At 49.8% G+C, this 13,363-nt stretch overlaps 6 protein-coding genes across 6 annotated transcripts; 3 read left to right on the forward strand and 3 right to left on the reverse strand.

Annotated features, from left to right (window-relative positions):
* Positions 1-25: 25 nt before the first annotated feature.
* EDB82DRAFT_491729 (uncharacterized protein) lies at positions 26-703 on the reverse strand. Its single transcript, XM_065608392.1, has 2 exons — positions 374-703; positions 26-288 (listed from the first exon to the last, which is right to left on the reverse strand). The coding sequence occupies exons 1-2, from the start codon at positions 502-504 to the stop codon at positions 30-32; spliced, it is 390 nt and encodes a 129-aa protein (XP_065465900.1). The 5' UTR covers positions 505-703; the 3' UTR covers positions 26-29.
* Positions 704-857: 154 nt separating this feature from the next.
* Positions 858-2,471, forward strand: EDB82DRAFT_491731 (uncharacterized protein). Its single transcript, XM_025737742.2, has one exon. The coding sequence runs from the start codon at positions 1,100-1,102 to the stop codon at positions 2,330-2,332; it is 1,233 nt and encodes a 410-aa protein (XP_025588101.2). The 5' UTR covers positions 858-1,099; the 3' UTR covers positions 2,333-2,471.
* EDB82DRAFT_491734 (uncharacterized protein) lies at positions 2,472-4,483 on the forward strand. The gene is made up of 3 exons (XM_025737731.2): positions 2,472-2,929; positions 2,987-3,035; positions 3,090-4,483. Exons 1-3 carry the CDS (start codon positions 2,868-2,870, stop codon positions 4,347-4,349), a joined length of 1,371 nt encoding a protein of 456 aa, XP_025588100.1. The 5' UTR covers positions 2,472-2,867; the 3' UTR covers positions 4,350-4,483.
* Positions 4,484-4,632: 149 nt separating this feature from the next.
* Positions 4,633-8,576, forward strand: EDB82DRAFT_552414 (P-loop containing nucleoside triphosphate hydrolase protein; the record flags this gene model as incomplete). The annotated part of the gene is made up of 4 exons (XM_065609590.1): positions 4,633-4,635; positions 4,882-5,367; positions 5,423-7,129; positions 7,178-8,576. 4 exons carry the CDS (start codon positions 4,633-4,635, stop codon positions 8,525-8,527), a joined length of 3,546 nt encoding a protein of 1,181 aa, XP_065465901.1. The 3' UTR covers positions 8,528-8,576.
* A 231-nt stretch (positions 8,577-8,807) lies between these two features.
* Positions 8,808-11,055, reverse strand: EDB82DRAFT_572713 (uncharacterized protein). The gene is made up of 2 exons (XM_025737709.2): positions 10,649-11,055; positions 8,808-10,593 (listed from the first exon to the last, which is right to left on the reverse strand). Exons 1-2 carry the CDS (start codon positions 10,907-10,909, stop codon positions 8,965-8,967), a joined length of 1,890 nt encoding a protein of 629 aa, XP_025588098.1. The 5' UTR covers positions 10,910-11,055; the 3' UTR covers positions 8,808-8,964.
* Positions 11,056-11,139: 84 nt separating this feature from the next.
* EDB82DRAFT_491740 (Pescadillo N-terminus-domain-containing protein) lies at positions 11,140-13,269 on the reverse strand. The gene has a single exon (XM_025737697.2). The coding sequence runs from the start codon at positions 13,191-13,193 to the stop codon at positions 11,229-11,231; it is 1,965 nt and encodes a 654-aa protein (XP_025588097.1). The 5' UTR covers positions 13,194-13,269; the 3' UTR covers positions 11,140-11,228.
* Positions 13,270-13,363: the final 94 nt, after the last annotated feature.

Genomic DNA, 13,363 nt, shown 5'->3' on the forward strand with positions numbered 1-13,363 from the left:
GTCACTTTAAGCCATTTAGACCAGACTTCTCACACATCATATAAATTTTGCAGCAATACAGTTGCAGTTGCGTAAATCATCCAATAATAGCCATCTATGAAGAAGCTGTGAAGGAAAGGAAATGCTGCAGATTCTACAACACAGAACCAAAATCCAGCTACTACAATGCCTATGGATAACTCTATTTCAACCATATCTGTCTGTACTTCAGAGCAGGAGAACACTAGAGCTAACGCAGATGGAACATGGTCTGTCTGTAACCAGGCTTCTAGTTCATGGGAGAACAATCTGATGATGGATGAGGATTTTTAATATACCATAGTTTTAACACAGCTTGAGGAAATAGCTGAGATGAATCGACACGGGGACATACATGAGGCGCTCTGCAGCAGTAGTAACAGAAGTAGTAGGAGCCATGTTGTATGAACGAGTTTCATTTGTACCATGTATAGTCGTGGTATTCTGTGGCTGAGTCCAACTGCGGGTCATGGGTTCGAATAGCATTTCAGTTCTAGGACGAGGGTTGATAGTTCGTGAACCGGTGATAGGCGATGAAACTTGCGTGTTACTTTGGTTTATGGTATATCTCGCTCATCGCGTTATACTAGCTGTCTTTGTGGTCGCTAGGAGCATAAGAGACGAAATTAGTAGACTAGCTTATGCTACTTAGACTATACTTCTTAGGCTATTTATTTTCATAACCTAAAGCTTAGAGGCCAACTTTCCTGGTACCCTCTAGGCTTGGTTCGAGGTTTCTTGCATCCTTGTGATACGCAAGGGGCTGTGCAGGCCCAAAGCGGCGTGGTGTTTGTCGACAATTAACGGCACAGCCACGAGTTGAAATTACATGATCTGAACAAAGGACCCAACCGGTTTTAATACGTACTTTTCTTCGTTCTTCTCTGTTCCATCACTCTCACATTCAGACATACTAAGCTGATTCGCTGTTATTGTTTACAGTCGTGAAGCTACATATTTAAGCTTATAAGTGGTTGCATATGCCCACTTTTGAATCCCTGCTCGAATATCGTCATACTTAGCGGATACCTAATCTCTCAACATCATCCCCATCCCTCATAATCAAAAGATAATCAACGCCATGTGTTTCGGAAGTAAGAAAGAAGAGAACGATGAGCCAGCGCCCCGTCCGGTGCAGAGGCCAGCGTCATCTCAAAGCCAAGGCGATGTGAAGAAGAGCAGATACAACCCTCAAAACGATCCCAACCAATTCGCGGGAGAGTCTAGCTATTCAGCGCCTCCAGGACCGCCTCCTGATAGAAAACAGGCCTCAGACTTTGCGCCACCTCCAGGACCACCACCCGGTCAGTCTTCATCGCAGCAATACTCTGCTCCTCCTGGGCCGCCGCCAAGTAAGGTGGGAGCACAGTACGATGCTCCCCTAGGATCTCCCCTAGGACATGGATCATCGTCACAACAATACGATGCTCCTCCGGGCCCTCCTCCAGGTCAAGGTGCGGCACCAGAATATGCGCCTCCTTCTGGACCTCCACCCAAACATGACTGGGAGGTAGCAGTCCCAGATACATCACTATTCCCACCACCTCCTGCTATCTTTAGCGGCTACGACAGATCCCCTACAAGCAATGCTACCGAGGATGAGGCTAATGCCGGCGAGGATTGGTGTCTGTCGTATCCCATGACTGCTCCCATCCATCTGGATCACACTGGAAAGGCAGCTCTCCAGGCAAGCAACATTCGCCTCATGGAGCCAGTGGGCTTCAATGGTCAGCTCACCTGGTTACAGCCTGGACACTGGCAGGGCTGGACAAAGAAGAACTCGCAGGATCGTTGTATCATCGGTTACCCACCGCTCTACTCTGTCACTGAGCATGACCCTATACGCCTCGGACAGCCAAGAACCATCTACTACGAAGTCAAGCTGGCGCGTGACAGCCCCGAGGTATTCCTCGGTCTTGGTTTCACCGCTCTGCCGTATCCTTCATTCCGCATGCCAGGCTGGCACCGCGGCAGTTTGGCAGTGCATGGTGACGACGGACACAAGTACGTCAACGATCGTTGGGGTGGTCGCGACTTTACTCAGCCTTTTCAACGTGGTGACACGTACGGTATCGGCATGACTCTACGACCTATCGGTGGGCCGAAGCCGCAGGTTGATATCTTCTTTACCCGTAACGGTACCATGACAGGTGGATGGGCGCTTCATGAGGAGACTGATGCTGAGCAAGATTTGCCTGTCACAGGCCTGGAAGGATTCCACGACTTGAGCTGTGCTATTGGAACATATGACGGTGTCAAGTTTGATGCTATGTTCGAGCCATCCAAGTGGATGTATAACCCTTATCAGGTGTAGTGGCTTGATGCCGGGTTAGTTGCGCCGATTTGAACTGACGGAACTTTGCGATTTATCGTATGTCATAGTAATAATTGGGGTTTACGTAATTTGGAAATAATAAATCAAGACACACGTCTATTGCTATATCGTAAAAAATTTGCTTCTAGGTACAAACGTCTGCCAAACCATAATTTCCGTGTTGTTTGAAATGCATGTAGATGCATGTGCGTTGTGTTGCAACGGTTGTCAATGAATGTTTATTTGATAATGACGAAGTATTATGTGTACACCGTAGACACAAGCCAGAACTGGTTGATAGAACCAAGGAGACAGGTTTCACAACCCCACAGCCCTATAGGAAACAATATGTTAACCAAGTTACTGAATTGGAATAAATTAGCACATCTGCCATCAAGGTGTAGGTTAAGCACGCATGCATCTAACGGGACAGCCACCCCCATATTTACAACCCCACCATAGAGCTGCGCGACCAGCAATCGCGACTTAGTGGATTCAACATCATCGCATATCATTACTTGCGCATCATAAAATCATGGAGGTTGATAGTGATAACGGACCCCTCAGCCAATTCGCTGCGGGTGCGACTGTCGAGAAGTAAGCCTTTTATCCTTCTTTATTTATCCGAAAGCGAATATCTGACCATAATAATAGGGGTGTCTGGCCTTCGGTGCGCAGTGACATAATTACCAGACTTGACAAGGTATTCCACATTACCTGCGACTCGGTAGACCCATGAACTAATCGATCGCTTCAGATCGCACATAGCGACTTCCCGATACCCAACCTACCACCGCCGCCTCCAGCGTACCAGCCTGTTTTAGAATCGCGCAAGTCTCCGCCGCCCTCATCACCCCAAGCCGAATCTTCCCAGGAAACGAACAAGGTCGCTTCGACGACCGAGTCGCTTCCTGCCACACAACCTATCGAGGGTGCATTACCAAAGCAGTTGGCAGACATGCTCATCGACATTACGAAACACCTCGAGACTTTCGAGACCCATCCTCCCCACACTATTCAACGACTCGCCGAACTGATTCTACGGCCTAAAGCGCATTATAAGGCAGTTGCACCTTATCTACACGCTGTCGACCGTGTTGTGCAAGTGACGTCAAGCACAAGCACATATCCTCTACCCCCGCCTATTCCTGACATGTCCTCGATGCATCTGAATGGTGAAGATCCAAAAGACCCTGCAGTATCAGTCGCATGGAGCAACCCAACAACGGCAGCGCTGGGCACAGATGAAGCGCTTGGAGGCGCATTGTTGACGCCAATCCCGTGGTTGACGAGACGGAGTCCCGAGAGTTCACAAGACACACCTGGGGCGCAAATTCACAGCGAGGGAACCGAGACCATCGAGGGTCCCAACGGCGTAGGTAGCATCGAGACCGTTTCTGTCAGTGTCAATGGTATTCACTCTACAGGGCATGCGCGAGGAGTTACCCAGGGAGAACTCCTGCGCCAGGAACAACGTGCTGGTGTAGTACCCGTGAGCCAGCTATCGCGAGCTCAAGAAGTCGCCCACGAAGGGGAGCGCATGACAATGGACGAGGAAGACGACGAAGAACCGCAAGAGGAGGAAGAGGAGATGCCTCATGCTAGAGGGCCTGAAGAGATCGGCATGAGCGACACCGGACCTCAATCTACGACGACAAGTTTTATGTCCGAAGGCGGCATGGGAACGCAAGGAATCGACGTGGAAGCAGCAGTTGGCAGGAAACACGACGATGATGAAGAGGTCAAGGATGATGTTGACGCCGATGGCGAAGCTGCAGGCGAAAGCGATGCCAAGAGCCCCAGCGCAGAGAGCGTTGGCACGAAACGAGAGGCAGAACAAGATCTTGAAGCCGACGCCAACAAGAAGGTGAAGGAGGAAAATGCTGAAGCTGAAGAAAACACCAACGGCGACGCCGTCGATGTTACGACTGGAGCGAAAAACGAAGATAACAACGAAGAAACAGCGAAAAACACAAAGAAAGAACACGATCCTGACAAGATGGATACGGAACAGTAGTTCGTCCGTGCCTGCAGAATTGTATAAGGATTAAATGCCTGGATTCACAAAGTAGAATCAGGGCTTGATGCGATACCGTTTATATTCTAACTCTAAATTATACAGAAGACAAATAAAATGTCTCATGATGATCATGATAGGATATGAGTGACCTATTAATGTGTACCTTAGTAGGCAACTTCTACCACCGTTTAGGTACGTCTCATTGTGGTGGGCTAAAAGGGTCCGTTGCTGCGGTGATAAGCGCCAAGTCCGTGTTGACTCTAGCTCGTGGATCCCAAACATGGTTCTTCTACGGTTGTACTATTTACCGTTTATGTCAAATAGCCTTGCCAGCCATAACTAACTATACTGCATACATGCAGGCAACCCCTCCATGATCTAGATACCCAAACAAGCATTCGAGTCTGTCAAGTTTCAACGATACATACTTGATCAAGCGAATGTGCGGCAACTAAAACGCTCTCGAGGCATCCCCCGCAGCCTCTCTCACACCAATAGTTAAACGAAAGGAAACGAAACCCACAAACAGTTGCCCATCGTGGCGTTCCAACGTACGACACGCTCCGAGCGGGAGCAAAGCCGCATCGGAGTCGCTACAAGCACACGCGCCCCGAACGCTCGTCCAGGCGTGAGAGCTGGGTCAAGAGCACCACCACGATATGGCTCTTCAATCGCGACGCGCAATGGCGCGGCCTCACCAACTCCATCTGTCGCTTCAGTCGCCACTGTTAACACCATCGGTACCAAACGTAAAGAACGTGATTTTGAGGCCGAAGCTAGTACCGAAGAGACAAACATCCAGGTCGTTGTTCGATGTCGAGGACGCAATGAGCGCGAGGTTCGAGAGAACAGCAATGTCGTTGTGACAGCCGATTCTGTCAGGGGAAAGGTTGTCGAGTTGTCAATGGGTTCAAACGCTTTGAGCAATCGTTCCTACAACTTTGACCGCGTCTTCTCCCCAGCGGCCGATCAGTACATGGTTTTCGATGACACAGTGAAGCCTATTCTAGACGAGGTGGGTTCTTACAGATAAAGGGCCACTCGACTTGGTTACTGATCCGTACTTCTAGATGCTCTCTGGATACAACTGCACAATCTTCGCATACGGACAAACGGGCACCGGCAAAACATATACCATGTCTGGTGATATGGCCGAAACCATGGGCATGCTCTCAGACGATGCTGGTATCATCCCTCGAGTGCTCCAGACCCTTTTCACCAAACTCGAGCTCGAAAATGTCGAAAGCACCATCAAGTGCTCGTTTATCGAACTTTACAACGAAGAGCTCCGCGACCTGCTCGCCTCCGACGATGGCGCCAAGCTCAAGATTTACGACGACACGTCACGACGAGGCCACGCCAGCACAATTGTTCAAGGCATGGAGGAGAAACACATCAAGGACGCCGCCGAGGGTGTCAAGGTGCTCCAGGAGGGCAGTTTGAAACGTCAGGTGGCGGCTACCAAGTGCAACGACCTCAGTTCTCGAAGTCACACAGTCTTTACTATCACAACATATGTCCGAAAGCCTAATGAGCACGGCGTTGAAGCTCTTGTTAGTGCTGGAAAGCTGAACCTTGTCGATTTGGCCGGAAGTGAGAACATTCAGAGATCCGGAGCTGAGAACAAACGCGCTACTGAAGCTGGTCTCATTAACAAGTCTCTCTTGACTCTTGGTCGAGTCATCAATGCTCTTGTAGACAAGGGCTCCCACATCCCCTACAGAGAATCAAAGTTGACTCGTCTGCTACAAGACTCTCTCGGAGGCCGAACCAAGACTTGCATAATTGCCACTATTTCACCAGCAAAGAGCAACTTGGAAGAGACAATTTCAACACTAGAGTATGCGTTCAGGGCCAAGAACATCAAGAACAAACCGCAGATGAACCCCATGATTGAGAAGAAGACATTACTGAAGGATTTTACCATGGAAATTGAAAGGCTCAAGAGTGAACTGATCGCTACCCGACAACGTAACGGTGTCTACCTTTCTAATGAGTCATACGAGGAGATGACGGCACAGAGCGAGTCCCGTCGCATTGTCAACGAAGAACAATCTGCTAAACTTGAAACCCTTGAAAAGAACCTACGCAACAAGGTCCAAGAGCTCTTCAGCCTCCAATCAACGTTTTTGGGTCTCAAGAAGGATCACGAGGGTACGAGGGCCCAGTTGGACGATACCAAGGAGGTACTGGACCAGACAGAGATTGTTCTATCAGCAACACGACAGTCACTCTCTGAGGAGACCAAGATCAGAAAGGCACACCAGAAGACGGAACAGAAGCTTACCGAAGTTGGCGGAGAACTCATTGAGAAACTACACAAGACAGTCAATGATGTTGGTGGTCTTCATGCCAAGAACAGGCGGAAGTCGGATCTACAGTCTATCAACCGAAACACGTGGACCACATCCCAGAATCAAGTCGCTGATGTGACATCCATGGTCGAGCGCCGAATCGGGGAGTTCCAGGAGGAACAGCAAGAGCATATCGCCTCTGTGGGACAGCGTATGGGCAGCTTTGTCGACGAGGAGCTACGCAAGCTTTCGACTACACAAGCGTTCCTCGATGAGCACTTGAGTACCTTTGCCGAATCCAAGAAAGAATTGCTCGAATCTAAGCAAAAGTCAAAGGATGACATGGATGGGGTTTTGGAGGAGATCAAAGTTGTTCGTGATACAGTTAAAGAGCGAATGGGAGAGAGCTTGCAGTCTATCTCTCATTCTGCCGAGAGAATAGCAGCGGATATGATGAACGAAATGACTGCTTTCCATGGCCAGGTATGGTATATCACTTTCTATTACAGAGAAATCGCTAACGCGTTACAGCTCCACAACTCCTATAGTGAGCTTGGAAAAGATTTCAAGTTTGTTTTTGAAGAACTCGTGAAGCATATCACAGCCCAGCGAGCTGAATGCGACAACTTGAAGCAACAACTCCAATCCGCAACCAACACCATCGTCCTGCAGAACGCCACTATCTCTTCTCGAATTCAAGATGCCCTGACTGAAGAGCGCCGCCTAGCTATGGACGATCGTCAGAATCTAATGACTCAGATCTCGGCTCTCATCAACGCCCAGGCCGAGACCCAAGAGTCGCGTATCCAGGCCAAGGCTTCTGAAATCCAGAAAACCATCACTTCCACCAGCACCAACCTCGAGCAGGCCGTTGAATCATATGGCGAGGGCATGTCTTCTTGGGATCTCAAGGAAGGTGAAATGTTGGAGGAGGTCAAGAAGTCTCGGGACCAGCTCAAGACGAAGCTCCAGGATGACTGGACAGCCGCCGATGACCACAGCAGCTCCATTCAAGCTACTGCCAAGTCTGTTCATGCTGAGACCGTTCGTGCTGTCGATGAGCAGATCAAGGATCTTGACGTTCAGATGGAAGCTCTCGATGATTTTGTCACTCGTGCTAGAACTGAAAACGGTCACCACCACGAGGTTCATAACGAATCTGTCAAGGCTTTGTCCAACACCGTGGAGGAGTCCTTTGGAAATATTTCTGCTCATTTCAAGTCCACGTTCGACCGCGTCAAGAACCTTGGCGAGGAAATGGAGGTTGATCTCAGCGATCTTCAGGAAGGTCTGGAACCTATGAAGAGTCAGCTCTGCCAGCCTCTTTCCAACCTACGTGAAGATATCACCGGTGCAGCTCTCCAGGAATACCAGCCCACTGGCGAAACCCCCGCAAAGGTCCAATATCACTACCCGACCGATCTTCCTCGCACAGAAGACCACGATCTCATCATTTCAAGCATTGACGAGGTCATCACACCAACGAGGAACAGCGAGTCAACCGACAAGGACGCTACAATTGTCTTTGCCGATCTCGACTCCTCCCCCCACAAGATGATGACTTCTCCAGTTCGCCCAGCAACTCGTATGTCCATGGTTAGCGCCTCTGAGCACATGGGTATGCCCTCTAGTCTTCGGGAAGTGAATCCCAATGTGCCAGGTAACGTCACAACGGGGTCCGTCAACTACAACCCTCGCGCCAGCATAATATCCATGCCTCCAGAGCGCACGATGCCTCTATTTAAGCGCCCTACGCGTGTGACTCGCAGCACGAAGAAGGTTGGTAGCAGGGACCCCATCATCTCAGAGGGCGGCGAGAACGTACTTCCGACGGCGCTCGAGGAGAGTTTGTCTAGGAGGAAGAGTCCTAGAATCAACTAGACTTGTCTGTCACGACGATACTTGTCTCTTGAGTTTTATATGCAAAGCGTGTTTCTAGATCGGAGTTTGGTGTTGTGCGAAGCATGGCCATGATGGGTTAACATTCATTTCCGGTTCTTTTGTCAGGTTTTATTGTAGGGTTATTTGAGTACGTTGATACCCTTTTGAGTTTTAGACAATCAAAGTAACGACATTTACATGGTTCTGAATCTTTTTGCTGCTCGTGAACTGTATTTGCCGTCGTCAAAACAGCCATTCGTTGTGTTAACGATGCAATTTCCTTGAAAACTTAGGCGATATTCGATGTAATACCATCTTTTCCAAGTGATATATATAATTCCGACTTGCTTGGTTCGAGCAAGAAGCAGACTATGTCTTTCCTTACAAAAGTAGTATATTCAGAGTCATCTTCTTTACGGAGACGGATCTTCTTCTTTCTAAAAAAGTAAATCGTCTTCCGCGTAACTCGCTTCCCGACTCGTTCCAGATCTGTCTCCCCAGAACTCCTTCCTCTTCCTCTGTCTCTTCATAGTATCTTCACCTCTCCATCCCCTTCCCGGTATGATAGGCTTTAGAAAGCCATCAACATGTACGCCGCCCACAACCTCTTCATCACTATCTTGCTCCTCTGTTTGTCCCTGGTGCACAAGCTCCATGTGTCGTCGCAAGTTGTGCTTGCGATTGAAGCCGTTCGCTGCGCGATCACATGAAAGGATTGGGCAGAATACCAGGCCTCCTGCGGAACCAGAACGGGATCGAGTGGCAGATGGCGGTCCTGGGGACCGTGTTGAGCGACGGCTACCACTGTGGATTGAATCGGGGCTTCGGCTGGAATAAGCAAGAGAGGCTTGACGGGATACAACACGCCGTTGTACAAGGTCTGCACCATCGTCGCTTTCATCATCGGCATCAGAATCTGAATAGGATGGCTGGACAGGCTCCGGACGGTATTCGATAGAAGTGGTACCCTTGTCCTTTGTAGCAGGAATCTCATTCAATGTCCGAACTACCATGCCCTCTCCAAACAAATCGGCGCATCTCCGTGCCGTCCTCGCGATGACATCGCCTGAGAACCCTGCTAAGGCGGCTGCACCGAGTACATCGCTCCAGTCACGAAGACCCAATCTAGCCCGCTTGCGCTCCACGTTGGTTCTCGATGCTGACTCGTCTCCTGTCTCAGTACCTTGAGACCTCGCGCGCTTGATAGATAAGGATCGTTCGCGCTCAATAATCTCATCGCCCTTGCGGACCCATTCCTCAAAAGCCGCGTCCCTGTCTTCTGTTGTGATAGGCATCTTTCGGTGAGATTCGCGGGCGATACGCTGGGCCATTTCCTCCTGTGTTTCTCCATCGAGGGGAACGTGGATTTTTCGGGGACGTCCACGTCTACTGGTTTTCCCACCGCGAGCTGGTGAGATGGATGCGGATAAGGCTCTCTCGGGCGTAATCTTTCTGGGGCGGCCACGAGATTTCTTTTGTCCACTTTGACTGTGATTGTCTGATTCTTCCTCGGTTGAGGAGTCGGATACATAATTCATACCCGCTTCTCGTGAATTTTGAAGAATTACCAGTGTATTATCGAGCTTTGAGAGGATGTGTCGAGTTGATGGCCGCAAAAGTGCATACGATGCTTCATCGTTGGTAGATTCTACCGGCTCATACGTCTTGGGGTTCTTCCGCTGGCGAGTTGGTTTAGCCTCTCCATCGTCAAGTACCATATTTTCGTCCTCTTCTTCTGTATCTGGCTTGGCCGATGACTCTCGCGATAAGACATTAGGCGTGCTGCCACCGCTCTCAATAGATTGCGGTAAAGAGTCTTCAATAGATGGCTTGGCCATCTTACTCTTCTTCCTACGAAAGCGGCGTTTGGCGGTTCTCAGTATGGTGGCCGAAATTTCCTCTTCCAACTCAGTACTTGGCAATATCTCTTCCTGTCTGCGAAAGGTGAAGCGATCATCTTCGTCATGCTGTCCGTCGACCAGCCGCTGGGTATGCACATATTTGTGTTTAAGTGGCCATGCAGTCCATAACTTAGGCGGCGCCCAGACACCATCTAGGCCAGATTCCTACATTTTACCGTTAGTTTCATTTATATCTTCAGAATATTTTGGGGTTCCTTACTGTCTTGACGACCAAATTTTGGGCCGTTGCCTCGTTTTGACCTTGGCGCTTAAGAGCAAAAGCATCATATAGATGCACTGCAAGATCCTGATCTTGGACTTGTTTCATTGACTGCCATAGCAGACGATCTTCTTCCGTTAAAGTGCGCCAGGTGGATTTGGGTCCTGTCCAGCGGTTTGGTCTGTGGGCGTGCAAGTCTTCAGAGGCAATAGATGCGATCTCATCGCTATCTAATTCCCAGGCGGTGGCACTAGATTCCATAGTTATAAGATGCTAAATGATGATAATGAAGAAGAAAAATGAATAAACGAGTCAGGTAAGATTTCAGAAAGTCACATAATCAAATGGATATATTGCCCAGTTATGTTGGTTTAGAAATGTGAGTTTGATGTCGAGTTCAAGTTTTTTTTGGAGGTAAAAGTTGTAAAGGAAAAGTAGGTTATCCACCTCGCAGGCATCATTTATTCACAAACAACGTCAAGACAATCACACCCAAAACTATTCAGATTTAGAACACTCAATAAATGCTTTTAAACGCGTATAACTAGAATCTATCGGAATGGTATAAAACAGCCTTACATTACGCCTTAGCCTTGCCCTTGTTCTTTTCCTTTTCAAACTTTCTCCTCTTTGCCCGCAGCTTCTGATCCTCGGCGCTCTTCTTGTTGTTGGTGTACACCATCTGCTCATACAGCTTTCTCTTCTTCTTGCTAAGCATACCCTTTGCACGATCGAGATCCTCAGCCTCCTCCTTGGCCTTCTTGGAAAGAGCCTTGCGGGCATCCTCCTTAGCCTTGGCCTTGGCGTTTGTGCTCTTGGACTTGACAGCACCACCAGTAAGCTCAGCCTCGAGCTCGTCTTGCCGTTGCTCAGCGTCCTCTTCTTCCTCCTCCTCATCCTCTTCTTGCTCGTCGGCAGAGAAACCGCCGAACTCATCATCCTCACCCTCTCCCTCATCAGAGTCAGCAACATCCATGCCCTCGGCAGTGTCGTCAACCTCATCCTCGCCATCGCTCTGGGCCTCGATGGCCTCAGCCTCGGGCTCTTGCTCTTCCAGAGGAACAGTAGGGTCGTATGCACCCTGGACGTTCCTCACGAAGGGGCTCAGATGGGGAGGAAGGGCAGCACCAGGAGCGTACAGATGGGCCTCCTTCAGCTCGCCGTCGTTAACACTGTCCCAAACCCATTGAGGCTGGACGTATGTTCGTCCAGGGACTCGTCGGTTGGCAGCAAGCTTCTGTGATGTCTGGTTATCGTCACCGTCAGCCTCCTCATCGTCAGTAGCCTGGATAGGAGGTCGGTCAACGATCTGGTGAGTGATGTTGGGGTCAAGCTCGTTGGTGGTGAAAGCGCCATCGCCAAGAACGGCGTCCCAGCCAACACGCCTGCAACCGAAAGACTTGAGGAGGAACTCGAGAGGTTGTCGTGGGGTTTCCCGAGAGAGATAGATGGTGATGTTGGAGAAGAGGCTGTTGGGGTTGTTTCCAGTGTTTGAAGGCTGGGGAAGGATATCACCACCAGGAGCTGCAGGCTCGAACTTGTCGATTGCGCCAGTCTGCTCCTCTCCCTCCACCTCGGTCGCACTCGTCGACTCGTCTTCGGCATTGCCCTTGATCTTCTTGATGACCTTGTTGACGGCAGCTTGAACCTTGGGGTCGGGCTTGTGCTCAGAAGCCTCCAGTGTCTTCTGCTCCTTCTCGTCAGCGCCAACCAGAGTCTTGCCCTCGAGGGTGAAAGCGCCGAGCTCAGCACCAGCCTCGTCCTTGGCCTGGTCGAACTTGGGAGGGTACTTGAGGCCGAGAGAGGTGTAAAGTCGGAAGTTGACGAAGCCGAGCAGGGTCATATAGAACTCAATGAAAGTGCCCATGATGCGGAAGTCGACATCGCCAACAACGCGCTGGTTGAACTTGTAAGGCACGAGCCAAAGAACCTCCTCGCCCTGAATGTTTGCCTGGTAGTAGATGCCCTTGATGGAGAGGAAAGACTTGGTGACGCTCTTGGACACAATAAGATAGTGCTGGAACTCGAGGCAGAGGCGCTCGCAACGGGCGATCATCTTAGCAGGAACTGAGCTTGTTGAAGGCAGATTGGCGAAGAGGAAGAGCATTGACAGACAGTCATCGAGATCGCGGATAGCATCGATGAAGGTAGGATAGCGCTCGCGGATGACATGATCAAGAGTGTAGCGAGGCTTTCCAGTCTTCTCAGGGCGCGCAGCGTTACCCTCGAGACGAGCGGCATCAGTGACATCTCCTCGACCGAGCGCACGAGAGATCTTCTTCTCGAGAACCTTCTGGTCGCGGAACTTCTGAAGCAGAGGCTCATGGAGCAGGTACTGGATGTCCTTGGTGTAGTAAAAGGTGGTCGAGCTGGTAGATGACTTGGAAACCTTCTTTCTGCTTCGGGGCTCGCGAGGGTAGATTCCCTTCCAAATGCATAGCTTTCGGAAGTCGGGAAGGCTAATCTGTAGTTTCCGAATCGCCTGATTTCGGGTAACGTAGTTCTTGGAGGCACCGGCCTGACCCTTCTTCTTTATCCGAGGCATTGTTGTTGAAAGATGTGGTGTTTTGTTGGTAGTTTGTATTTCGCAACGATACCAGCGGGGCACTTTTTTCCTAAACAATCTTTCAACTTTTTTTTCCAACATGAAATTTTATGCCAGACTGTACCGCCTTGATCCGGCGCTAATGCGGACTAAGTCCCGATTGGGAGCTT

Source organism: Fusarium venenatum (assembly GCF_020744135.1).
Source record: "Fusarium venenatum strain MPI-CAGE-CH-0201 chromosome Unknown EDB82scaffold_1, whole genome shotgun sequence".
In the NCBI taxonomy this organism is placed as follows: domain Eukaryota; kingdom Fungi; phylum Ascomycota; class Sordariomycetes; order Hypocreales; family Nectriaceae; genus Fusarium; species Fusarium venenatum.